The 24,702-nt window shown below is 58.4% G+C and overlaps 1 protein-coding gene across 13 annotated transcripts in view; it reads right to left on the bottom strand.

Annotated features, from left to right (window-relative positions):
- Window positions 1-24,702, bottom strand: part of TCF3 (transcription factor 3) — a 41,876-nt gene extending 17,174 nt beyond the window's left edge. For 3 of the 13 annotated variants that reach the window (XM_058428504.1, XM_058428509.1, XM_058428510.1), the window contains exons 1-5: window positions 22,498-22,963; window positions 18,730-18,802; window positions 4,290-4,417; window positions 4,052-4,130; window positions 541-608 (exon numbers count right to left, since the gene is read on the bottom strand). In XM_058428504.1, the coding sequence (XP_058284487.1) occupies window positions 541-608; window positions 4,052-4,130; window positions 4,290-4,417; window positions 18,730-18,802; window positions 22,498-22,569 (420 nt within the window). In that variant the 5' untranslated portion in view covers window positions 22,570-22,963. Of the gene's footprint in view, window positions 1-540; window positions 609-4,051; window positions 4,131-4,289; window positions 4,418-18,729; window positions 18,803-22,497; window positions 22,966-24,645 lie in introns of those variants that run through there. The other 10 variants (XM_058428514.1, XM_058428517.1, XM_058428507.1 and 7 more) reach the window with 7 other exon arrangements.

Below are 24,702 nucleotides of genomic sequence, written 5' to 3'. Positions count from 1 at the left end.
ACAGACGGCCCCACCTGTGACAAGGCCGAGCCCCACCGAGAGCCAGGAGCCAACAGCGGGGACAGAGATGAAGTCCTGGGGTGAGGGAGGAAGCCTGGGGGTGCCCAGCACCAGAGACTGCACGGAACCCCCGCGGCTGGTCACAGCCCCCAACATCCTCCCCCAGCCTCACAACCAGGGCCAGCGTGGGTGAGGATTTCGGCTGCACAGGGGCCTGTTGTATGGGCTCCCCAGGGCTCCACACCCGCAAAGCCTTGCTGCGTGGCCTGTTTTCCTGCCTGCCACTCAGGTGAGCGGGCAACTCAGCCCCTCCAGCATGGCAGCCCCGCAGGCCCTGGCCTGCCTGGTCCTCACCTGCCTCCCCACTCCTCCCGGTCCACATCCACTCAGCCCACCCTGGCCCAAGCCCAGCCTGGTTTCGCTGCTACCAGGAAGCAAACAGAACCTAGCTGAGCCAGGAGAGCTTCTGCAGATCAGAGAGGGTGGGTGACAGATTTGTTTAAAATTAAAATATACCCCAGCCCGGCCCGAACCCCTCACCTGAGTCAGGCCGCCCACGCCTGTGTCTCTCCCAAAAGAGGCATAGGCACCCCGCTCACCGCTCTTGCCTGCAAGGGGAGAAGGAAGGTTAGTGGGAGGTGACCCCAAGGAATATCCTGAGGCCCCCCGAGTGCCTGACACGTGCCCACATACAATAGGCTCTCAGTAAGTGCACACGACTGAGAGCGCCACGGCAGGACGCCAGCAGAGCCTGACCCGAATGTGCCCATCTCGGGGAGCCCTGACCCCAGTGTGCCGATCTCCCGCAGAGCCCTGCCCTCAGTGTGCCCGTATCCTGCCCACCAGCGACAGGCTTGGGGACAAGAAAGGGTCCCCGATGATTTCGGGGCCAACTCTGAGCATCTGCAGCCCACATAAGCCCTGCCCAGGGGGTGGGGCAGGAAAGGGACACCAGAGCTCACAGTGGGTGGGGCGGGAAGGGGACAGCAGAGCTCACGGGGGTGAGGCGGGAAGGGGACAACAGAGCTCATGGGGGTGAGGCGGGAAGGGGACAACAGAGCTCATGGGGGTGAGGCGGGAAGGGGACAACAGAGCTCACAGAGGGTGAGGCGGGAAGGGGACGGCAGAGCTCACAGAGGGTGGGGCGGGAAGGGGACAGCAGAGCTCATGGGGGTGAGGCGGGAAGGGGACAACAGAGCTCACAGAGGGTGAGGTGGGAAGGGGATGGCAGAACTCACAGAGGGTGGGGCGGGAAGGGGACAGCAGAGCTCACGGGTTGGGCGGGAAGGGGACAGCAGAGCTCACAAAGGCCCTGCTTCGTGCTGAGGCCCCTGCCCTTCCTGAGCCTCAGTTTCCTCTGTTCCAGGTGTTGAGGGGCTGATGCCCTGGGGTGCTGGGGCCAGAGGCATTTGTCTGTCCCGGGGAGAGGCCTGTGCCTCCCTGACGGGGAGCCCCGGGGCCTGTGCACACCACATCAGGTTCAGCGCACAGGCCCCTGGGTTCCCCTGGCACAGGCTCCCTCAAAGTGCCCAGCATGCAGCCTTCAGGCCAGGGTTCGTTCACGAATGAGCATGTGACCTGCGCTCCGCCAATGAGCACTTCCCTGGGGTGCTCAGTGACAAAGGACAGGTGAGGCCTCGGGGCTATGGAGGGGACAGCTGGCCAGGGCGAGCCCCCAGCATGGAGGGCCTGGGGCTGATGCAGAGACATCTGGATCCAGCCTTGCCTGAAGCAGGCGCCCTGATTACTCAGGACCTGAGCCACTTAAATCCCCTTCTGGCTGACACTGGGCATGGAATGTGACTGGGGCTGCTGTGAGGGGCTGGAACACGCGATCGAGTAATGTACATTATTCTCAAACCAGGAAAAAAATTTCCCGATTTTTGAATTCTAAAAGTTCAACGATTTCCCAACTCCTGGAACAAATGTTGCTGTTTTTTGCCTCCCGTTTCCTCATCTTGGTGACCGGGGGGACATGGGGAAGATGATGGCCACGACCCACCCCACAGGCCACACCCAGCCACGGCAGTCACTTGCCCCGCTCCTCGGGTGAGAAAACTGAGGCCCTAGGAGGCTGAGGTTATGCCAAAAGCTCCCCATGCCTCCCTGGGACCCCCGCCTGCCCTCTCCAAGCTGCTTGGCTATGGCCCAGGCCCCACCCGTGGGGGTGGCAGGTGGGACACGGCTAGGCTCTGGGTACTGCTGGCCGGGCCGTGGGAACTGCCCACGTCAGCCCTGCTCTGGGGCCATCGGGGGTATGAAGAAGAGGCCGGAAGGAAGGAACAGCCAGTGGGGAACCAGCCTCCCAGGTGCAGGGGCCACCCCAGGCAGGGGGGCGGGGCCAGGCCTCACCTACCCCGTATGGCGAATGGGCAGAAACCGCCGGTGGCACGTGGTGGGCCCCACACACACCCGCCCCACCTTCACGCTGTTCACCTCCTACTCAGGACACCAACTGACTCTAGTGTACGCCAAGTTCCAGGCCGGGCAAAGCGAGACAGGACCATCCCTGCCCTGCTGTGGGGCCCAAACAGGGGCTGCCCCTCAGGGTCCAGGGAAAAGGCTGGGTCCCCCAAAGTCCTCCGGGCCTCAGTTTCTCCCCCAGCCAACAATGCCGAGGCGTACACGGTGTGCACCCGGGCCCTGCAGCAGGTCCAGGGCCCCACGGCTCCCGGCTTCTAAGCAGCACACACCCCCACCGCACCACGAAAACCCAGCCTCAAACTGTCGGGTTCCAGAGAACGGAAGGATCTCGCATCCCAGGATGACTGAGGGACGAAACCACAAATTCCACAGCTGAGGCACTGGGGCAGGTGGCTGACCACGACAGCGGGACCCCCCAAGACCCCTACCTGAGCTCCCCGAACCCCAGGGCACAGCACTTGACACTCCCGCAGGAGGCTGAGGGTGTGAAGCTCGGGGGATTTCCTGGGTCACCCGCAGGAGGGACGGCACACGGGACACCGTCTCAGCCACAGCCCCAGGTCCCTGGAGGAGGGCGCCCCGGTCAGCCCCACCCAGCCACAGACCCCCGGCCAGAGTGCCCTTCCCAAGTGTCGGTTCGTTCCCCTGTAGCACGGGTGAGCCTGCAACGGGGCTGGAATACTCCCAAGACCAGGCACCAACCCCCACCCGGCATTGGGCAGGGCCTGCGGAGCTGGGCGCCTCCTCACCGCCTCCCTCCAAGAAGGTTCTGGGAGGGCCCCTTTCCCACGGGGGGAAACTGAGGCTCAAAAGATGGCGCTTGCCCAGGTTCCGTGGTGGGGTGGACCAGACACCAGGCCTGAGTCGTCATTTCTTTTTTTTTTTTAAGATGGAATCTGGCTCTGTCACCCAGGCTGGAGGGCAATGGCGTGATCTCGGCTCACTGCAGCCTCCACCTCCTGGGTTCAAGCAATTCTCCTGCCTCAGCCTCCTGAGTAGTTGGCACTGTAAGTGCCCAACGCCATGTCCGGCTAATTTTTGTATTTTTGGTAGAAACGGGGTTTCACCATGTTGGTCTCAAACTCCTGACCTCAGGTGATCCACCCACCTCGGCCTCCCAAAGTGCTGAGATTACAGGTGTGAGCCACCAAGCGCGGCCTGAGTCATGATTCTCTCTTTAACAGGAGGGCCCCCCCAGGGAAGGAGGGCGGGCGGGCGGTCTGCGGAAGGGCATGGGCTCTGACCACCGCACACGCTGGCCGCCTTCCCCAGTCTCCAGAACTCCTACGCCTCCTTCCCAGCGGGCACAGGCCAGCCCTGCTGACCCCTCCCCGGGAAGCAGGAGGAGCCCTGCAGAAATCCCAGGGAGGAAGTGGGGTCTGGAACGGTCTCCCTGCCTCTACACTCAGGCGGGGAAGCCGAGCTGCAGAGAGCCGTGCCAGGGAGTCCGGGCCGCGTCCCCTGCACCTCCCACAGCTGCTCCCAGGACGGGCAGAGGCTTCGGCTGTCCACACCCTCTGGGTGAACGCTGGGGACCTGCCTGGCGCTGTGCGTGCACTGACCACGCCAAGGCCCACGTCTGCACATCTGTGCACAGCAGAGGGACCGCACCAGGCCAGGCACTCACCTCCGAGTCCCGGTCCCAGGAATGCGGATGAAGAGAGGCTGCTGTGCGACTCAGTGAAGTGGGTGCCCTCGCTGAAGGTCTAGGGGAGATGGGGTGGGGATCAGAGGTGCTGGGGCTCCACAGCCCACCCCCACCCCGTATTACAGCTGGAGAGGCAGGACTCAAACCCACGTCTCCCAGTCCAAACCCCTGGAAGGCTGGCCCCTTCTCTCAGCCTCAGTTTCCCCACACTCCCTACCCCCAACTCTGAGGACAGGAAACTCAGGGTCTCAGGCCTCACGGGGACTCCTACCCGGCTGGGGTCAAAGGAGGAGCTGTTCTGGTCACCGCTGCCCCAGGAGCCTGAGCTGGGCCGGTCCTCAAGACCTGCAGGCAGGACAGAGAGAGTTATGGGTCACCCTCACGCCTGCCCAGCTCTAAAAGCTTCGGTTTGTTGTCTCAGGGGCAAACCTCAGTGGACGCAGGGGGCTTGTGGAACCCTTCCTAACCCAGCCTCACCCAGCCCGACTCATGAGGACACCAGTCAGCAACTAACACCCAGACACCCTGGGACTCGGAGCACTTACAGGTCCATAAACATACATTAACGCTTCCATCGGCTCTCTGCTGGCGAACTCCTACCCACCCAGTGAAGCCCCAGCTTTCATGCCCTCCTTGGGCAGAGACCTCGCTCTCATGCCGAGCCTCCTCCCCATCAGCCCCAAGTCCCTCCCTCTGGCCCAGGCCTATGTGGGCTGGGGTCTCTGTGTCAGGTGCAGACTCTTCTGACCCTGTGAGAAAGGCTCATGACAGCATGAGGCTGTGGAAGCTAAACCATGAGCTCTGCGGAGGCCCAGGGTCTTCCTGTCCCCACCTGCCAGTGTGGGAAGTGGGGCCACCCTTTGCTGAAGCAGCAGCAGAGGCTCACCCACCGGGCAGGAGGCCGGCAGCCTGTGAGGGTGGAGCCGAATCTCATCACCCAGGAACAAGCCCAGTGCGGAGACCAGAGGCCTGCGTGGGGCAGGAGTTCCCAGCACAGCAAGGGATGGCAGGAGGACCTTGGTCCCAGGGCGGGGCGGGCGGGGCGCTTATCTCTCAGAACACTCACGGGCAACGCCCAGGACTCCAGAATCTTCTGCCCTGGGCAGAGCGGGCCTGCTTGCATCCTTCCACCTTCCATCGGGGGCCACAGAGCACACCCTTGGAGAAGCAGGAGCGGCGCTGGGCCTCCTCCGCTTGACCACGGGGTTGCCGCCCTGCCTCGGTTTCCCTCTCTATAAATGAATTACAAACAGGCCCTACTTTTGCAGGGCTTGGGGTGTCCGTGTCCAACTCTCAAGTCCAGAGGCTTCTCGAGAGCCAGGCCTGGGGGACCCAGCCCAGTGCTGATGTCTGTGACAGGCACAACCTCAGGCTGTTCTGCAGGCTCCTCTGCCCCCTGCCCTCCCTGCTCATCCGCACCAGAAACTTCTTTCAAATCGCATCCTTCTATTTCAGTGCCTTTGTGTTAATCATTCCTCCCCGGGGAGTATTGGTGTTTAATTGCTGTCTGATTTGCATAATTATGCATATTAATCTCCAAGTCTAATGAATATTCATGCACCTCATTTAGATTTCGTTTTCTAATCAAAAATTTCCAATGTGATTATGAGTGGGGGGCTGGGATGCTGCCCTGGCTGGGTTGGGGGCCAGGCAGGGGGCTCCTGTGGTCTCCAGGAATCCACACGGCATGTGCTGCCAGGTCTGGGCCATCTGCACCCCGAGATCCTGGTCCTGCACGTGGGCCCTGGCGAACAGGGCAGCTGCTGAGGCCAGGGTGGGCTGGCTGTGTGGGGGTGGGCACAGCACCGGCACCCTCTGGGCCTCAGTTTGCCTCTACACCACCTGCCTGTTGTCTGGTTCCCTCTGGCCATAGTCAGTACTCCAGGAGGTGCAGAGACCCCCAACTGAGCAAATGGGAGGCTCCTGGCACCCCAGCCCTCACCCCCCGGAAGGCCTGGTGTGGTGGGGGGCCTCCTGGGGCCCCATGCGCAGGGATCACCACCAAAGTTCACTCCAACAGGCCCCTGGCAGAGGCAGTGCGGCCTCAATCTGCCCTTTGGGGGAACCCTCCCTCACCCAGCCTTGGCCTCCTCCTAGAAATGACAAAAATAAGGACATCCCCCACATTAATACAGTTATTAAAATCCCCCCGATTAATTATGCATGTTAATAGCCCACCATGAATATTCATAATGCATCCCTTGCTCCTGTTCTAATTAAAATGTACTAATAGAATAAGACGCTGCTGTCAGAGTGTGGTTTTCTGTGATTTCTTTGGTGAAGCACCGCAGAGTTTTACCCGGGAAGGGCACCTTCCTGCCCTGGGCCAGCCTGGCTGCCTTGGGAGAGGCCTGCGAGTGGACGGCGCAGGGGCACTGGGGAGACGGCCCCAGGAGCTGCCCACCCCTTGGGCTTCGGTTCCAATTCCAGTCACGGGGTGTGGAAGCTGCCCACCTGCCTGGGCCGCCGTGAGGATAACAATGAAAGATGCTGCTTCAGAGAGGCCATCGATGGCCAAGGGACGCTCCAGGCTGGCGGTTTCCCAGTCCTGGTCCCTGCTGGGTCCCCTCCTGAGAGGGATTGGGGACTGGTCTTTGCCTGGTGGCTCACTGGCAAATGGGAGAGGGGGCCTCAAAAGGCGCTCAGTAAATACCGGGTAGGACTGAGATTTGTCTGCACAGGGATCTGCAGACAGTACACAAGGACCACGTCTGGCCCCCTGCCTGCTTTTTAAATAAAGTTTTATTGGCACACACTGTGCCCATTTGTCCATGTACTATCTATGGCTGCTTTTGCTGCAAGAGTAGAGTTGAATTAATTCCAATAGAGACCATCTGTCCTGCACAGCCAAAAATATTCACTCCTTGGTCCTTTCCGGAGAAGGCCGGCTGACCTTGATACAGAAGAAGACTGTCCAGGTGGCTCAGCTGCCTCTGCACAAGAAACCCAATCGACTGACTTCAGTACCAGGAGTGGGATTACCACGCCGGGCAGGCAAAACTCTTGGTGGACTCAAGCCCTGAGCACAGCCCTGTGTACTGCCCCTGCCAAACCCTCAGGCACACCACCAGGTGGTCTGGTTTCAGATGGGCCTGGGGACTTCATCCTATAGCCCCAGCTCTACAATGCGCCCCCCACTCAGGTGCTCAGGCTAAAGTCCTGGGAGTCCTCTCACCTTCCCTCCTCCCAAAGAACAGCAGCTCGCCCCATAGCTACAGCAGTGGGTTAAGCCCAGTCCCTGAAGCAGCTTCCTCCCAAGTCTGCTGACATCCTCAGGCAGCCGGGTGGAGCCTTTAGAAGCAAAACTTGGCTCTTCTCCCTCCCTCTACCCTCTCCCATGGCTCCCCATTGTCCTCAGGATAAAGACCAAACTCTTTCCTGACCTCACCACTCTCCTCTTCCCCAACACAGGAGGTGACCCCCACCTCCTGTGGACCCCCTGCCTGAACCCCTTCCCAGCCTGGGACCCCTTTGTCCTCAGCACCACTTGGAACACAGCTGAGGCCCCCAAAACACCCACCCTCCACGTCTTCGTTTTACTCATAAATAACTGTGCTTCCAAGAACACCTTCCTAGAGGATCAAAATACTCTCCACCTCTGCTGCCCAACACGGGAGCCACACTACCAACTGCCGGAAACATGGCCAGCATTTTTTCAAGCGCATTAAAAATTACATTTAAAAATGTATACATGGCTAGTGCCTGCTGTACTGAACAACCCAACCCAGTTCCCAAAAGCAAATGAAGTAACAGCTACCACCAACCACCACCAAGTACCACAGTCACACCTAAAAACCAATTAACACCTCGACAGCTCCTCAAGCAGGTTCCGTTTACTTGGGAGTAGAAGCGGGGAACCCGATACAGGGTCACTCTGACCCCCCAAGCCTGTGCCTCGCCCTGTCTCTTCTTCCTCCTTATAATTAAAATCTTGAAGGACCCCGATGGTAGCCCGTCCCACTGCCCTGCCTGGGTCTGGCCCCTGCAGCTTGTGATGCTTCTCAGACCCATTTCCAGCCCCCCCAGGGGTCACGACGGGTGAGATCAGATAGAGGTTTGAATTTGGGGGTGGCCTTTCCTTGGGTGGAGCAGTATTTAAAAAAAAATTTTTTTCTTTTGCTTTGAGACAGGGTCTTGCTGTTGCCCAGGCTGGAGTGCAGTGGTGCGATCTTGGCTGACTGCAACCTCCATCTCCTGGGTTCAAGTGATTTTCCCGCCTCAGCCTCCCACATAGCTGGGACTACAGGAGCCCGCCACCACGCCCAGCTAATTTTTGTATTTTTAGTAGAGACGGGGTTTCATACATGTTGGCCAGGCTGGTCTTGAACCCCAGACCTCAGGTGATCCGTCTGCCTCAGACTCCCAAAGTGCTGGGATTACAGGCATGAGCCACAACGCCTGGCCAATTTAAAAAATTTTTTAATTTTTTTAATTAAAGAGATGGGGGTCTCACTACGTTGCCCAGGGTGGTCTCAAACTCCTGCACTCGAGTGCTCCTCCCGCCTTGTATTCCCCAAAGCCACGGGGTCACAGGCGTGCCCAGCCTCCATTTTATCTAAGTTCAACCTATGGGAGAACGTGAAAGACCAGGACGCCCTCGGCCCGGCTCGCGCACTGCAGCCGCCCTGGGTTTATCTTCCTGTCATGTCTTCTTGGTCCGGGGCCGCAGGCTGTGGCACATGCTCCCAGCTTCTGAGGAGGATCCGGAGTGGGGGAGAAAACGCTTCTGGGGCACCACAGAGCCCTTCCTTGTTGGGGGGCTGACAAGATCCCGCAAAGCCCCCCCTGTCTGCCCCTAATGTCTGGCGATGGGGGGCAGGAAAGCAGGGCCCTGTGGCCCACCCGTGAGCAGACAAACCTGAGGCTGAAGAGAAAGTGAGTAGAGACCACACACCACCCTAAGAGTGGGGGTCCCCAGAACACCTAAAGTGGCAGGACATGCCCTCGGGCAGAGGCACAGTGACGCTGTGCGGGCAACACAGGCAATCTCCTCCACCCCCACAAACGGGGACAACCTCCTCCCCCAGAACCGGGGACACCTCGCAACCTCCTCCCCCGGAACCGGGGACGCCTCGCAACCTCCTCCCCCGGAACCGGGGACGCCTCGCAACCTCCTCCCCCAGAACCGAGGACACCTCGCAACCTCCTCCCCCGGAACCGGGGATGCCTCGCAACCTCCTCCCCCAGAACCAGGGGCGCCTCGCAACCCCGCTCCCCCAGAACTGGGGACACCTCGCAACCTCCTCCCCCAGAACCAGGGGCGCCTCGCAACCCCGCTCCCCCAAGGCCCTAGGGTTTCCCTGGAGGGCAGAGCCGGCCCCGAGAGTGGGCGTCGAGCACAGATGCAAGTAACAACTCAGAGAAACAGGGCCCCGCTTTGAATTTCAGTGACCACAGAGATAACCGAGACCCCCATCCCGCTCTTGCTTCCATGTCTATGGGAATCACCAGCGACACCTGAGTGTGGGGACTGGAGAACCTGCCGCTCAAAACAAGCTCAGAAACCAACCTGGGGCCGGGCGCAGTGGCTCACGCCTGTAACCCCAACACTTTAGGAGGCCGAGGCGGGCGGATCATGAGGTCAAGAAATCAAGACCATCCTGGCCAACAGGGTGAAACCCCCGTCTCTACCAGAAATACAAAAATTAGCCGGGCGTGGTGGTGGGCGCCTGTAGTCCCAGCTACTCAGGAGGCTGAGGCAGGAGAATGGCGCAAACCCGGGAGGCGGAGCTTGCAGTGAGCCGAGATCGCGCCACTGCACTCCAGACTGGGCGACAGAGCGAGACTCCGTCCCAAAAAAAGAAAAAGAGAGACACAAGAGGGAACCCAACATGGAACATAAAGGATGAAGTTCAAGAAGTTCAATCATTTACCCTAAAAAATGATTAGACTGTCTTAAGCCTGTAAGCCCCATGGATCCTCAAAGAAATGGCAGAGCCTGGGGGTTCTACTGAATGAAGTAGATGGTGAGCACATATAACTACGAATCAAGAGATTCCTAGAAGCCGTAACAAGACAGGCACACAAGGAAAGCCCTCTGGGGGCACTTTGTGAGTTTTCTCTCATTTCACTGAATCCTCGCAGTGGCTACATTATCCCCATCCTACAGATGAGGAAACTGACGCAAAGGATAGATGTCATTTGCTCGGGCCCTCACAGTAAGTCGCAGAGTCACTACTTAATGATACAAATGTTTCCTAGTAAGATGCAAATACACAATTATGAACAGATACAAAGTTTTTTTGTTTGTTTTTTTTTGCGTTTGAGACTGAGTCTGGCTCTGTCGCCCAGGCTGGAGTGCAGTGGCATGATCACGGCTCACGGCAAGCTCCGCCATTCTCCTGCCTCAGCCTCCCAAGTAGCTGGGACTACAGGCGCCCGTCACCAAGGCCGGCTAATTTTTTTGTATTTTTAGTAGAGACGGGGTTTCACTGTGTTAGCCAGGATGGTCTCGATCTCCTGACCTCATGATCCGCCCACCTCGGACAATGTTTTTTAAAAGTAGCAATTTATTGGTAGCAAATACCAGCAGGGAAGAGAAATACACAGGCTCAATTTTCTTCTCACAGAAGAGGGCAGATGCGATTTCACTTTGGAAGTTGAGAGCGCGAGAAACAGAGTGTTTAAATGTGTTATTCACAACGCAGAGTACTAACTGCTATCCAATCACAGCCTTAAACGTGTTATTCAAAACTAGAAAAGACCCACTGGCAGAGCCGCAAAGCAGCACAGAGCTTCAGAAAACACGCACTGGGGGAAGCAATCCAGAGTCAGAAGCACACAGATGGAAAAACATAAAATAAGATAATGGAAGGAAAAGCTGAGAATGAAGATGGACGGGTGCTTAACGTCGTTAATTTAAAAACACGGTGCCGACGATAGTTCTGAAACAAGCGACTCAGGAGATACAACCAGACGCACAAAGATCTGCCAAGCAATGCCAACAAAAAGGAAGGGTTGCAACGTTCATATCAAAGTTTCAATTCAAGGAAGGTTTCTTTTTCTGAGACAGAGTCTCGCTGTGTCGCCCAGGCTGGAGTGCAGTGGCGCGATCTCAGCTCACTGCAACCTCTGCCTCCCGGGTTCAAGTGATTCTCCTGCCTCAGCCTCCCAAGCAGCTGGGATTACAGGCACCTGCTACCATGCCTGGCTAATTTTTTATATTTTAGTAGAGATGGAGTTTCGCCCCGTGGGCCAGGCTGGTCTTGAACTCCTGACCTCAGATGATCCACCTGCCTCGGCCTCCCAAAGTGCTGGGATTACAGGCGTGAGCCACCACCACCAGCCAAGGAAGGGTTTTTTTTGTTGTTGACAATGGCTGGACCCACAACGAAATCCCACTGTCTGAGCCCACGCAAGCCCACAAACCTGACATCCAAATACGTCAACAGAGAAACCGACAAACAGAACAGAGGGGGATGGTGCTGCTCTCAGCCTGACATTAAACGGATTAAAAATCTAAACACGGGCCGGGCGCGGTGGCTCACGCTTGTAATCCCAGCACTTTGGGAGGCCGAGGTGGGCGGATCACGAGGTCAGGAGATCGAGACCACGGTGAAACCCCGTCTACTAAAAATACAAAAAAATTAGCCGGGCGTGGTGGCGGGCGCCTGTAGTCCCAGCTACTCGGAGAGGCTGAGGCAGGAGAATGGCGTGAACCCGGGAGGCGGAGCTTGCAGTGAGCCGAGATTGCGCCACTGCACTCCAGCCTGGGCGACAGAGCGAGACTCCGTCTCAAAAAAAAAAAAAAGAAAAAAAATCTAAACACGGTTCAAAGGCCTCGCAGCTCCACATCCAACTATCCCTCAAGTACTCACGAAGAAGGACAAAAAGAATCCATGTTTCAGCCTCGGCGGAGGAGCTCTGCATCCTCCCAACAGTAGCTACCGTTTAAGCCAAAGCTGATTTTTGGCACTGGAGACTTAGAAATCAAGAAAGGACCTCCAACTCGGAACTCAGAAACCTCTGAAGCAAACTGACCTGAAGAGGAAATTAGGAAAAAAAAAAAAAAACAACTAACAAATGTCAGTAATATGAGAAAAACATGCATTATGGAAACCAAGGGGATGGGGTTCACGGGGCGGAACCCTCAACACCCCACTGACAGAACGGAAAGGGGCAGAAGTCAGCAAAGGGGGCCTGTGATCTGAAAGTCACCAAAAACTTTAGAAAGAGAAGAAATGCCGATACACAGAAAATTGATCAATTGATCAATATCGATTTGCCAATGAAGCAGATTCTCCAGAAGAAAAATCAATGAGAGAGAAAATGCACAGGGCAGCCGAGTCAAGGACAAAGAAACCACCGAAAAGTTGGCGCACTGGGGACCGCAGCGCCCTCAGCCTTCCTGCGCAGGTGGAAGGACGGGCGCCTCCAAATGTTATCAAAGAGCGGAACGGGGCCAGGCGCAGCGGCTCAGGCCTGGCATCCCAGCACTTTTGGCGCAGGTGGACAGAGAGACGCCTCCAAACATTATCAAACAGCCAAATGACGCCGGGCGCGGTGGCTCACGCCTGTAATCCCAGCACTTTGGGAGGCCGAGGCGGCCAGATCACGAGGTCAGGAGACCGAGACCATCCTGGCCAACACGGTGAAACCCTGTCTGTAATGAAAATACAAAAAATTAGCCGGGCGTGGTGGCGGGCGCCTGTAGTCCCAGCTACTCGGAGAGGCTGAGGCAGGAAAATGGCGTGAACCCGGGAGGCGGAGCTTGCAGTGAGCCGAGATCGCGCCCCTGCACTCCAGCCTGCGTGACACAGCGAGACTCCCTCAAAAAAAAAAAAAAAGAAACAGTGATGTAAGCGGTGGCTCACGCCTGTAATCCCAACACTTAGGGAGGTCGAGGCGGGCAGATCACTTGAGGTGAGGAGTTCGAGACCAGCCTGGCCAACACAGTGAAACCCTGTCTCTACTAAAAATACAAAAATTAGCCAGGCATTGTGGCAGGCACCTGTAATCCCAGCTACTCGGGAGGCTGAGGCAGGAGAATCATTTGAACCCGGGAGATGGAGGCTGCAGTGAGCCAAGATTGCGCCACTACACTCCAGCCTAGGTGACAGAGTGAGACTCCGTCTCAAAAAGAAAAAAAAAAGTGATGTAAATTGTTGTATTACGGATGTTGCTGAAAAGTTAATGAGGCGGCCAGGCACAGTGGCTCACACCTGTAATCCCAGCACTTTGGGAGGCCGAGGTGGGTGGATCACTGGAAGTCAGGAGTTTGACACCAGCCTAGCCAACGTGGTGAAACCATATCTCTACTAAAACTACAAAAAATTAGCCGAGCGTGGTGGCAGGCACCTATAATCTCAGCTACTCAGGAGGCCGAGGCAGGAGAATCGCTTGAACTCAGGAGGCGGAGGCAGAGTTGCAGTGAGCTGAGATCGCGCCAGTGCACTCCAGCCTGGGCAACAAGAGCAAAACTCGCTCTTAAAAAAAGTAAAAGAGGCAGCAATTAAAAAAAAAAAAAAGATACAGCCAACAGCTTGGGTGGATCTCCAGGGAATTATGCTAATGTAACCGAATAAAAGCTAATCTCAGAAGGTTGCAAACTATAGGATTCCATTTACACAAAATACTCAAAGTGAAAAATTGGGCTGGGCACGGCGGCTCACACATGTAATCGCAGCACTCTGGGAGGCTGAGGTAGGAGGATCACTTGAGCTCATGAACTCAAGATCAGCCTGGAGAACACAGCAAGACCCCATCTATAGTCTTTTTTTCTTCTTCAGACAGGGTCTCCCTCTGTCCCCCAGGCCAGAGTGCAGTGGCGCAATCTCAGCTCACTGCAACCTCCGCCTCCCAGGTTCAAGTGCTTTTCGTGCCTTAGCCACCTGAATAGCTGGGATGACAAGCACGCACCACCACACCCAGCTAATTTTTGTATTTTTAGCAGAGACGGGGTTTGGCCATGTTGACTAGGCTGGTCTTGAACTCCTGGTCTCATGTGATCCACCCACCTTGGCCTCCCAAAATGCTGGCATTACAGGTGTGAGCCACCACACCCAGTTGAAATTTTTCTTTTTCAGGCTGGTCTTGAACTCCTGGGCTCCGGCAATCCTCCCATCTCGATCTCCCAAAGTGCTGGGGATTACTAGTGTGAGCTGCTGACCCAGCCCTCTACAAAACATATATTTTTTTAATTAGATGGTCGCAGCTGCTCACGAGGCTGAGGTGGGAGGATCACTTGAGCCCAGAAGTCCAAGGCTATAGTGAGTTATGATCACACCACTGCACTCCAGTCTGGACAACAATGTGAGACCTGGTCTTTAAAAAAAAAAAAAAAAAAATCATGCAGATGAAGAACAGATTGGTGATTCCTGGGCTTGAGGAAGGTTCATGTCTCAAAACTGCACAGAACTACACACACACACACACACACACATGCGTGCACGTGCGTGTAAAGTTGGTGGAATCTGATCAGGATCTGTGGATGGCACCAATGTCGGCTTCGTAGGTCTGACGTGGCACCACGGGTGGGCGGGACGGTACCCCTGGGGGTGGCTAGGTGAGAGGAGAACACTCTGCTACTTCCTGTGAATCCCGAATGACTTCAGAATAAAAAGTGGATCAACTTCAAGGACGAGGGCCTGAGAGTAACAGAAAATTCACCAAAAAGCCATCCACAGGGTCAATCCCCTTCCGAGAAGACCACCACCCTCTATTAATCAAATGAGCGGCAGGTCAAAGGACATGATCTTTGTCACCTATTAAATGAGAGAGGCCGTGCCGTCATCACGTTGGCCAGGCTGGTCTCAAACTCCTGGCCCCATGTAATCCTCTCACCTCAGCCTCCCAAAGTGCTGGGATTACAGGCCTGAGCCACCATGCCCGGTCACAAGGGACGTTTTCTTTTTTTTTTTTGAGATGGAGTCTCGCTTTGCCTCCCAGGCTGGAGTGCAGTGGCGCGATCTCTGCTCACTGCAAGCTCCGCCTCCCGGGGTTCACACCACTCTCCTGCCTCAGCCTCCCGAGTAGCTGGGTCTACAGGCGCCCGCCACCACGCCCGGCTAATTTTTTGTATTTTTAGTAGAGAAGGGGTTTCACCGTGTTAGCCAGGATGGTCTCGATCTCCTGACCTCGTGATCCGCCCACCTCGGCCTCCCAAAGTGCTGGGATTACAGGCCTGAGCCACTGCACCCAGCACAAGGGACATTTTCAATGTGAAAAAACATGCAGGGTCCTAGCAATTCCACTCCCAGACACTCACCCAGAGGAAATAACCCATGCGCCAGGTTCCCCCAGGGTTTCCTCTTAAAGCAGAATCCAGAGGTGCCGTTCTGTGGATTTTCACTGTGAGTGTGTGTCACACTTACAATCGCACGGACAGAGAAAGCGATGGGGAAATGAAAACTAGGAAAGAACTTTCCTTTGGTCTGTCAATAAGCAATTTCCTGGTGTCTCTCATGGTCTCAGATCCTGTCTTTTTTGGCAGAAGAAGAGCTGTCACTCAGAGACCTGTGCCTGAGGGTTTCCAAAAATGGGAGGCGGTGGGCGGGAGAAGGCGTACAAAAATTATTCCCGTTTTAAATGTCTTCCAATCCAGACAACCAGAAAATCGTGGTTTCCTATTCGTTCATCTCTAATGCCTTGTTTTGTTTTTGTTTTGACACAGGGTCTGGTTCTGTCACCCAGGCTGCAGGGCAATGGCGCGATCTCAGCTCACTGCAACCTCTGCCTCCCAGGCTCCAGCAATCCTCCTGCCTCAGTCTCCCGAGTAGCTGGGACCCCAAGTGTGCGCCACCACGCCCAGCTAATTTTTGTATTTTTAGTAGAGATGGGGTTTTGCTGTGTTACCCAGGCTGGTCTCTAACTCCCGTGCTCAAGCGATCCTTCCGCCTTGGTCCCCCAAAGTGCTGGGATTATAGGCATGAACCACTGTGTCTGGCCCTTTTCTGTTTGAGTTGGGGTCTCGCAGTCACCCAGGCTGGAGTGCAGTGGCTCAATCATAGCTCATTGCAGCCTTGACCTCCTGGCCTCAAGCGATCCTCCTGCCTTGGCCTCCCAAAGTGCTGGGATTAAAGGCATGAGCCCCCTCGCCCAGTACCTAACTCCTCTCTCGACACCAATTTTTAGATATTAATTAACATCGAAGAACAAGCAGACCCTTCACAGGGCAAAGCTTATGTTTAATTAATTTTCAGGCACACCTTTTATTCTCGCCTGGGCTTCTGGTTCTCAAATCTAAAGCTTCCTTTCAAATGAACTTAAGAAAAGCGAGGTGACTTAAAAGGGCGCTAGAACAGGGCGCGTGAAGAAGGGGCCAAGGTGGAGAACGCGGCTGAGGAACCCCATCAGCGCTGGGGACTCCTGGCGAAGGGTGGGGTCCCTGAAGCCAACTAGGCCCCACCTGGAAAGAAGCTGCACCCACTGTTCCAGGAAGAAGCCGAGGTTTGGGAAGGGATCCCACAGCTCCAGGATCCTCTATCCTGCTGAGCCCCAAACTCCCCTCTTCCTGGGTCCTCGGAGAGGAGAAGCGGGAGGGGGGAAATGAGTTACTGCAGCTCCTGGGCCCTGCCGGGATCCCTCTGCCCCTCGCCCCCACCGACTTGCTGAACCTGACGATGGAACAGAACAGGTGCCCATCTTGCGGGAGCTTCGGGAGGACCAGCACCACAGCCTGCAGGGGCCTGGGGGAGTGGAGGCAGTGAGGACGGTGCCACCAACTCAGGCCTTGGAGCTCTGCATCCTCCACCACCTCCAGGCTCAGGAAGGCGTTAACTGCATGGACTGAGCGAGGAGGGGTTCACCCCTCTGTGTCCAGCAGGTGGGGGGTCCCAGGCTGGAGCAGCCACATCACATCCCTCAAGGGCAAGAAATGCAACATACTGGGCCTCACTGGGCCCTCCAAAGCCTCCGCCCTGATGTGTGGGGGGACAAGGCGAGACCCTCCCAACCTGCGGCACTGGGGCAGGGCTGGAGAACGGGGCGAGACTCTGTGGGAACCACGGAAAATACATCTGCAAACACTGGCAGGTTCCTGCTGGGACTGGGCTGGGCGTCCAGGCAGAGGCAGCCCAGAGGGAGCATTCTCAGGGCCAGGCGGCCCACACACCACAGCTCTGGCTACCCAGGCACCAACCTCACAGCTAGGGGTCCACGCCAGGGCTGAGGGGGTGAGAGAGGACAGAAGATGAAGGAAGACACCTCCCACCCTACCCTCCCCACCAGGCCCTGCTGTAAGCCCAGGCACAGGCCCAGGAGAATGAGGGTGGAAGGCCTTGAGAGCTGTGCCTCTTCTTCCAGGAAGCCCCCAGGGCCTGACCCTCTGCCTCACACAGGGAAGCATCGGCATGTGCGGTTCCTGGGGCTGTTTCCGGGGGGCTGGCAGGGTGCTGTTTGGGGATTTCCAAGCCTCAGGGAGCATATTCCAGCCAGCCCCGCGGCCACTTCCTCAGGCAGAGGGGAAGGCCAGTGTGAGGCAGCGGGGGCAGAAAAGCGATGTCTCTCCGTGTGAGGGTGCAGGTGCCCAAGTACAGACCACCCTCTGCCCACCGCTCAAAACCCTGACACTCCAGTCAGGGCCCACCCCTGGGGGATTCTGGAGACAACTGCAAGATGGCGCTTTCCACCCAGATCCCGGAGGCAGGAAGGACACAGCTTCAGAGGCCCCAATCCCGAGGCCCCCACTGCCCGGAAAGATGCTGATGTCCACAAAGAGACCTGTGGCTCTGAAGCAGCATCGGGGGCACCCGTCCCAACTTCCCCCACCAAATCCTGTCGACAGCCAGCCTGGGCTGCCCAAATGCACATCAGACTAGACCCTCTCTCCATTCACAACCCTCCAGGGCTCCCTGCTGCCCCTGCAACGAACACAGCACCCCCACCCCGCCCCACCAGCCAGTCCCACCGCAGGCCGTCCGTACGGGCTGTTTTCTCTGCCTGGCAAATTCTTCCCCTCATGCTCCCACAGCCCCTTTCTCTCACCCTTAGGGCTCTGCCCCGACACGCCCTCTGCGGAGACCTTCCCTGGGGGTCCTGCTTTGGGGCAGCCTGGCCCTCACTGGGCGTGCTGTGAAGCCCTGCCCACGTTCCAGAGTGTGATTTTCAGGCCAACCCCTGGACCCCACGTCTCCTCTATATTTCCCGCCCACTGCCGTGCCACCAGCGAGGGTGACCCGCTCATCCAGGACAGCCTGGGATGTTTCTGGTTTGAGCACTCAAAGCCCCAGGTCCCAGGAATTGCCCCTCAGTCCTGGGCAAACCACAATGGCTGGTCACCCTGGTGCTGGGACTGCATACAGCAAACGCCTAATACGTGCTTAAATGAAAGTGGTCGAGGCTCACAAGGTGAGTGGGATCCAGTGAGAGCCAGGATCCCGCACCACGCCCCCTCCAGAGCCTCAGTTTCCCCCTTGTGGATTGATTGGAGAAACGGATGCTCCAGGTCCCCACCCACACACAGGCCCAGCTCCAACCCTGCGCCTAAAAGCAAGTCCCACCCAGCCCCCAGACCCAGGCTCCAGGCGCAGGACGGACGACGGACAATGGCAGCTGATTTCAGGGGTCCTCAGGCTCGCTGCCCCCGACCCGGCCTGTGGGGCCCTTTCCCCACCGTCTCCCTCCTTTGCTGCCCCCAGCCTCCCTCGCCCCACGCACTACCTTCAACAGACCCTTGATCTGCTCACTCCACGAGCGCCGGCAGGAAGGTGGGGTCCTACCTGAACCTCCGAACTGCGCCCCGGCCAGGGAGGCGGGCCGGCCCTTCCCGTTGGTGACAGGCAGCGGGAACATCTGCAGGGAGGGGAGGGGAGAGGTGAGCGGGGCGGGCAGCAAACCAAACCCTACAGTCCCAGTCTCGAACCCAGGCAGGGAGCAGAGCTGGGGACGCCCAGGGACCTGCGACTGGGCTCCATCTAGGCCCGGCCCGTCCTGCTCTGTCCCATCAGCGACCAGAAGACTGAGGCCTTGCGTGCCCTCAAGCGACGCTGCACCCTGGACACCCACGCCCAGAGTGAGAAAACTCCAGACGATGACCCTGCTGCACCGCCAGGCAGAGTCCCTGCCCCTGAAAACTCGCCGTTCCCCCGGCCTTTGCTCTGGGCGGAGGCGTATCCCATTTAGGCAAACGATACAACTTATCAGCTCTTGACAGGGATACAAAGTTGTCTTTACGTCTCCGCTCTGAAAAGTGAGAGGTTTACTCAACAGGCGGACACGTGGAGAGTCCCCGGATGCCTGAGCCCTGGCTGGCTCCACGCTTCCGGTGTGTGCACTGGCCCCGCATGGCAGGCTCTGGAGCAGGCGGTAGGGCTCAGTGCCCCCCTACCAGGGCTGGGTATGGGTTTGCTTGGCAAAAGGGGAAGCCGAGGCTCAAACAGGCAGCAGGTCGAGGAAGACACGGGATGGAGCCCGGCGCCCGGCAGGAAGCTGGAGAGGCTGGGGAGAGGCTGCACCCCACAGCTGATCCAGCTCCTGGGTGCCAGGGGTGTGGGACTGCCACCCTCCCTCCTGCCCGGCTCACCCGTCCCCAGAACACTAAGTCCCTAAAGATGAACGGGCTCAGCGGCATTAACCAGAAAAGCCAACGGCAACAAACCCTTCTGCCACAGAAAAAACACAAGCCTCCGCCCTGCCCCAAGGGGCTGCGTTTTAAGGCTCCCACTGGGGCTCAAGTGATCAAAGTGGCTGGAATCAGAGCCAGGGGCTTTTTAAGGAGCGGCCAAGATCCCCAACACCCTCCCCAGCCAGCCAGGAGGTGAAGGCACAGCGCCTGTGGCCACGATCCACCGGTCCAAAGGGGACCCAGGAAGCAGGGTTGTCCCCCACTCCCTGGTCGCGCAGAAGGGGAAACGGAGGCGGCATTCTCACCTGGCCCTAGAGAGGAAGAACGGCCTTGCGGGTAGAGGTGGCGCCCAGGCTGAAAGCAGTGTTCGCCCAGGACCGCACCCCCTCCTGCAGGTTCCCGTGTGCCCAGCCTCCCCGGGACCCTGGTCTCCAAGGGCCAACCTCCCATTTGGGAGACAAAGGCCTGCTGTGGGGGACAGCCAACTGCGTCTCTATCCGCTTTGTCCCCTAGGGCACCAGGGCTGCACCAACGTGGCACAGGCCACAGGGGTACCGGGCTGTGTCCTGGGGGCTCCGCAGGCCTCATGAGCAGCCCAGAACGGCCCCCGCACCCCTCGGAGCATCAGTTTCCTCTTCTGAGAAATGGACTGAGGGCTCCGGCTGCGTGGGATGTGGTGAAACCCAAGAGCCCATGGGAGACTTGCACGCGGCAGGGCCTGGGGAGCTCGCTTCCAACAGCCTCGGTCCCAGGGACTCGCTCCCCCTTCACCCTGAAGCCCGACTCAGGCCCAGGGACTGCCTGGGACCCCAGGAGGGCACATCAGCCCAGGCCAGTGCTGGCAGGTCTTTCGCTCCCGACAAAGCTGGCCTGGGTCAGGGCAGGACGCAGGTGCGCTGGGAACAGCTTGGGTTAGAGTTCTCCCTCGTATGTATTTGGAGTCCCCTGTTCTCCCATTTTATACGAATCTGGTCCAGGGAAGCGCTTCCCCCAGGACTCAGTTTCTGCAGCGGGGGCAGAGGGCAGGTATGCAGGAACAGAGAGGGGCTGCGGGCAGTCACGGGGGCTGCCTCTGCCTCCCCGTCCTGGCCAGGGAGGTGAAACTCCAGCTCTGGGTAAAGCCCAAGGGGGGACGACTGGAGAGGACGGGCACCTCGCCGCTTCCAGCCCGTTTCCTCACCTGGGAACGGCTCCGACCTGGGACAGGGAGACGTGCTGAGTGGCTTGTGGTGAGGAGTCAGGTCCTGGGGCTGAACCTGTGCCCCCTCCCCCAAAACGTTGGTCTGTTCCAGCCCAGCGGTCTGTGACTTGTCAGTTTAACAAAAAACAACCCAACTGCACCTCGGGTTACTCAGCCAGGGAGGCAAAAATAAAACGGGGCTTAAAAATACCAGCATGGCCCTTCCGGAGCCTTGGCCCCTCTGGCCCTTGGGCTGTTTTTTCCGCAGGGTGGCCAGTGTTGTTTCAGTTTGGGGACTTTTGTTTTTGACAGACCTCAGTGGCCTGCGCCTCACACGCAGGAGGGTTAAATTCAGACTGAAAGTGCCTCCCCCAACCTGTTTCAACCCCAAACGCTGCCACTGGGCGTGGGGTGGGGGAGCAGGATTTAAGAACATCTGTAGACGAACCAGAAGAAACAAACCGAGGTCCCTGGGCTTCTCCAGGAACCCATAACACATGGCCCCACTGTGCCGGCAGGCAAACCAAGGCCCCGGACCTTCACAGCACCTGGCAGCGGCCGGTACCCCAGGGGGCTCCGGCATTCCAGCCTCACTGCACCTGCCTGAGCTGTGTGACTTCTGAGGACCAGCACCCTCTGAGCCTCCATCCACCAAGCCGGAAAACGGGCCATTCAGGGACAGATCCAACCACCTGAGACTCTTGAGGGAGCCACCCCGCCCTCCCCACCGGGCCTGCCTGCTCCGCAGTGATAACCGTGACAGTCACAACTGTGGCGCTGCTGTCTGCTGAGTGGCCTGCGAATTCCCACTCAATCCCAACCCAGCCTCCTCCTGGACCAAGCTCGGCTCCTGGCAGCTTAACTTCAGCACCCGTGTGTGACTAACCAGACCGTTTCATGCCCGTGTCCTCTGCCCATCAGGGGAGTCCTGTATGGGGCAGGTCGTGCCTGCCCTGTTCACGGAGGGTGGTCTGCTCAGTACTGGGCACCCCCTCCTTTTCTTCGAGGAGGGATCTTACTCTATCACGCAGGAGGGAGTGCAGTGGCGCAATCACAGCTCACTGCAGCCTCAGCCTCCAGGGCTCAAGTGATCCTCCTTGCCTCGGCCTCCCGAGTAGCTGGGACCACAGGCATCTACCACCACTCCTAGCTAATTTTTTTGAGTTTTGTTTTTATTTCGTTTTTTTTTTTCGAGAATGGGGTCTCACTATGTTGCCTGGGCTGGACTCGGAACTCCTGGTCTCAAGCGATCCTCTTGCCTCAGCCTCCCAAAGCACTGGAAGGACAGGTGGAAACCACTGTGCCCAGCCCCCCTCCCATTTATTGAAACAGGGTCTCCAGGGTCTCACTGTCAACCAGACTGGAGTGCAGTGGCCTTTTATTTACTGTTAATTTTTGTATCTACAACGGAGTAAGCGACTCTGATTAGGCCCATTTTACGGATCAGAAGATCAAAGCCGCAGTTTGCTTACCCAGCCAAGCTGGGGCCCAGGACCATGCCCCTGAGGACTCAGTTTCCCCATCTGTAAAGCAGTGGGCTGTGGCATGCTGCGTCCGGGCGAAAGCCCCATGGCACACGCACTGCCGTGAGAGCGGCCCACTCCCCCAGCCCCACCGGGGCCTCCCATCCAAACAGCTGAGTCTCCATCGCTGAAGTATTCAGCAAACATTCTCCCCCGAAAACCTTCCCGTGAACTGTGGGGGCAAAGGGGTGTCAGGGGCTGGGCAGGGGTCCTGGCTCACCATGCTGAAGTCCAGGAGGTCACTGAGCTCCTTGTCTGTGCCCACAGGCGCCATCCTCTGCGGCTGGTTCATTCTCCTGGGGCCAGGGCAGGCACCTCAGGCCTGGAAAGCCTGCATGGTGGATGTGGGGACAGATGGACAGGGAGAAACAGGGAGGGGAGAAGAGGTGTGAGTGGTCAAAGCACAGAGTGGGGAAGCAGCCTAAAAAACCCTCAACCGCCCTGGGGTCTGAGTTCCAGCGGAGCCCTGGGGGCAGAGGGAGCCCTGGGAGCAGGAGCAGGGAAGATGGAATTCCAGAGTCTGGGTCCCCGTAGAGCCCTCCCCAGAGGCCACAGGCAGTCTGAAAAATGGGGGGAGGGTGTGCAAACATAAACTCCCTAACTCCCCCAGGGACCACCAAGGCATCAAGTTGCCAAGTTTAAACTGCACGCAGGGCAGCCAGAACCTCTCCTTTCTCCACCTCTCTCATTTCCAACCACCCCCGGGCTTCCTCTGAGGCCCCCCTACCCCTCTGAGGTCCCCCTACCCCCCGGGAAGGGGAGGAACAGCCCGGCCCTACCCTGCCCCGAGGGAAATTTGGTGATTTTCCCCCCCACCAGCAGATGTCACAGCCTGTTGAAGACCAGGTCGCCCCCAAATTCGACATGAAGGAAACCCACAAGTCAGAAAACCACGAAACTCTTTTACAAGCTTCACGAGTTAAAGGGGGGGGGGGGGGGGGAAGCGCACCCTATGCAGGGACCAACAAAGCTTCCCACCACCCTCAATCTCCCTCCCCCCAAAAAACCCCAACAGTATTCAGAAAAGAAAAAAAAAAAACAGCCCTAGGTTGCTTTACTGTCGGGATGTATCCGGGAATTATTTTTAAGCAAAACTTTGACAACATCCCTTGCCTGCCCTCCGTGAGCGGGGAGAGGGTTCCAAGACCAGGGTGCCCCCGCGTGGTCCCAGGGGGACCCATTCTAGGATGGGGGATGGGGGATCGGGGATCCACCTGCCGGAACCCATTCCACCCCCAAAAAAATGTACAGAGAAAAATCTCCGTCCCAAAGAAATGCACTCCAGGCCCCTCCAGTCTCGACTTTCCCCAGGGGTCCCCACGTGGGGACGGGGGCAGCCCGAGAGACACCTCCGAGGCTGGGGGTGGGGAGGGGCCTCCGAGGTCGAGGGAGACCCAACTTCAGAAGCAGAGAAATCCCCTCTTTGTCTGCCAACTGGAGGCCGGGTGTGAAGCGGGCGCCCCAGCGCAGCCCCTCCCCCGCTCAGTTTTTTTCTTTTTTGGAGGGCGTGTGAAACTGACTTTTTTTGAGGACTACGAAACCGCACTTTTTTGTGGGGTAGCTGAAACCGATTTTAAGACAGACTTAGTTGGGGGGTGGCGAGCTAAAACGGGCATTCTACGGGAGCTGGAAGACTTCTGGGGCGTCCCAAGGACTTTTAGAGACTTGGAGAATGTTTGAAGCCACTTTGCACGGCGCCGAAGCGGGTGGGGGCGCTGAAACGCCTTTTTCCCGGGGGGAGGCGGCCCGGGAAGACGGACCCCCTCCCCCCCGCTGCCGGTGCAGGCTGCGCGGCCCGGGAGCCTTTGAAGCTCGCAGCGCGGCCGCCGCCTCGCCCCGCATTAACGCGGAGCAGATGTTCCCCGCGCGCCCCCCCCCCCCCCAACCGGCCCGCCCGGCCCCGACCAGCGCCTGCAGCGCGCGGCACCTTCCCCGCGCAGACAAAAGGACGCCCCTCCCGCGCGCTCCCCCCCAAAATCCGGCGCCCGGGCCGGGCCCCCCTCTACCCCAGAAAAGGGGCGCCCCGGGGTCCCCGTGCGCCCGGGCTGGGGGGGACGGTGCTCGCGCCTAAGTTGCACAGCCCGTCCGGCGCCCCCCGCGCCCCTGCCCGGGGCTGCGCAAAGTTTCCCGAAGTGCCCGGCCCGACGGGGGCGGCGCGGGCCTGGCGAGGTCCGGGCCCCTCCACGTCGCCGCCCCCCCGGCGCTGCGCGAAGTTGGAGAACAATGACTCCTGGGCCGCGGGGCGCCCCCCGACGCCGCCCCCGCCCCGACTTCCTCCGCGCTCCCCCTAACAAGCGCGCGCGGGGCGGGCCGGGGTTCCCTGGGCACAAAGCGCGGGGGTCCCGGGCGCGCCCCCCGCCGGGCTCACCTGCTGGGCGCGGCCGGGCACGCGGCGCGTGGGGGGCGGCGGCATGAAGCGGGGGGG

The sequence above is a fragment of the Hylobates moloch genome, unplaced genomic scaffold (assembly GCF_009828535.3).
Source record: "Hylobates moloch isolate HMO894 unplaced genomic scaffold, HMol_V3 SCAFFOLD_15, whole genome shotgun sequence".
NCBI classification, from domain to species: domain Eukaryota; kingdom Metazoa; phylum Chordata; class Mammalia; order Primates; family Hylobatidae; genus Hylobates; species Hylobates moloch.
This window is presented reverse-complemented; position numbering and strand designations above follow the sequence as displayed.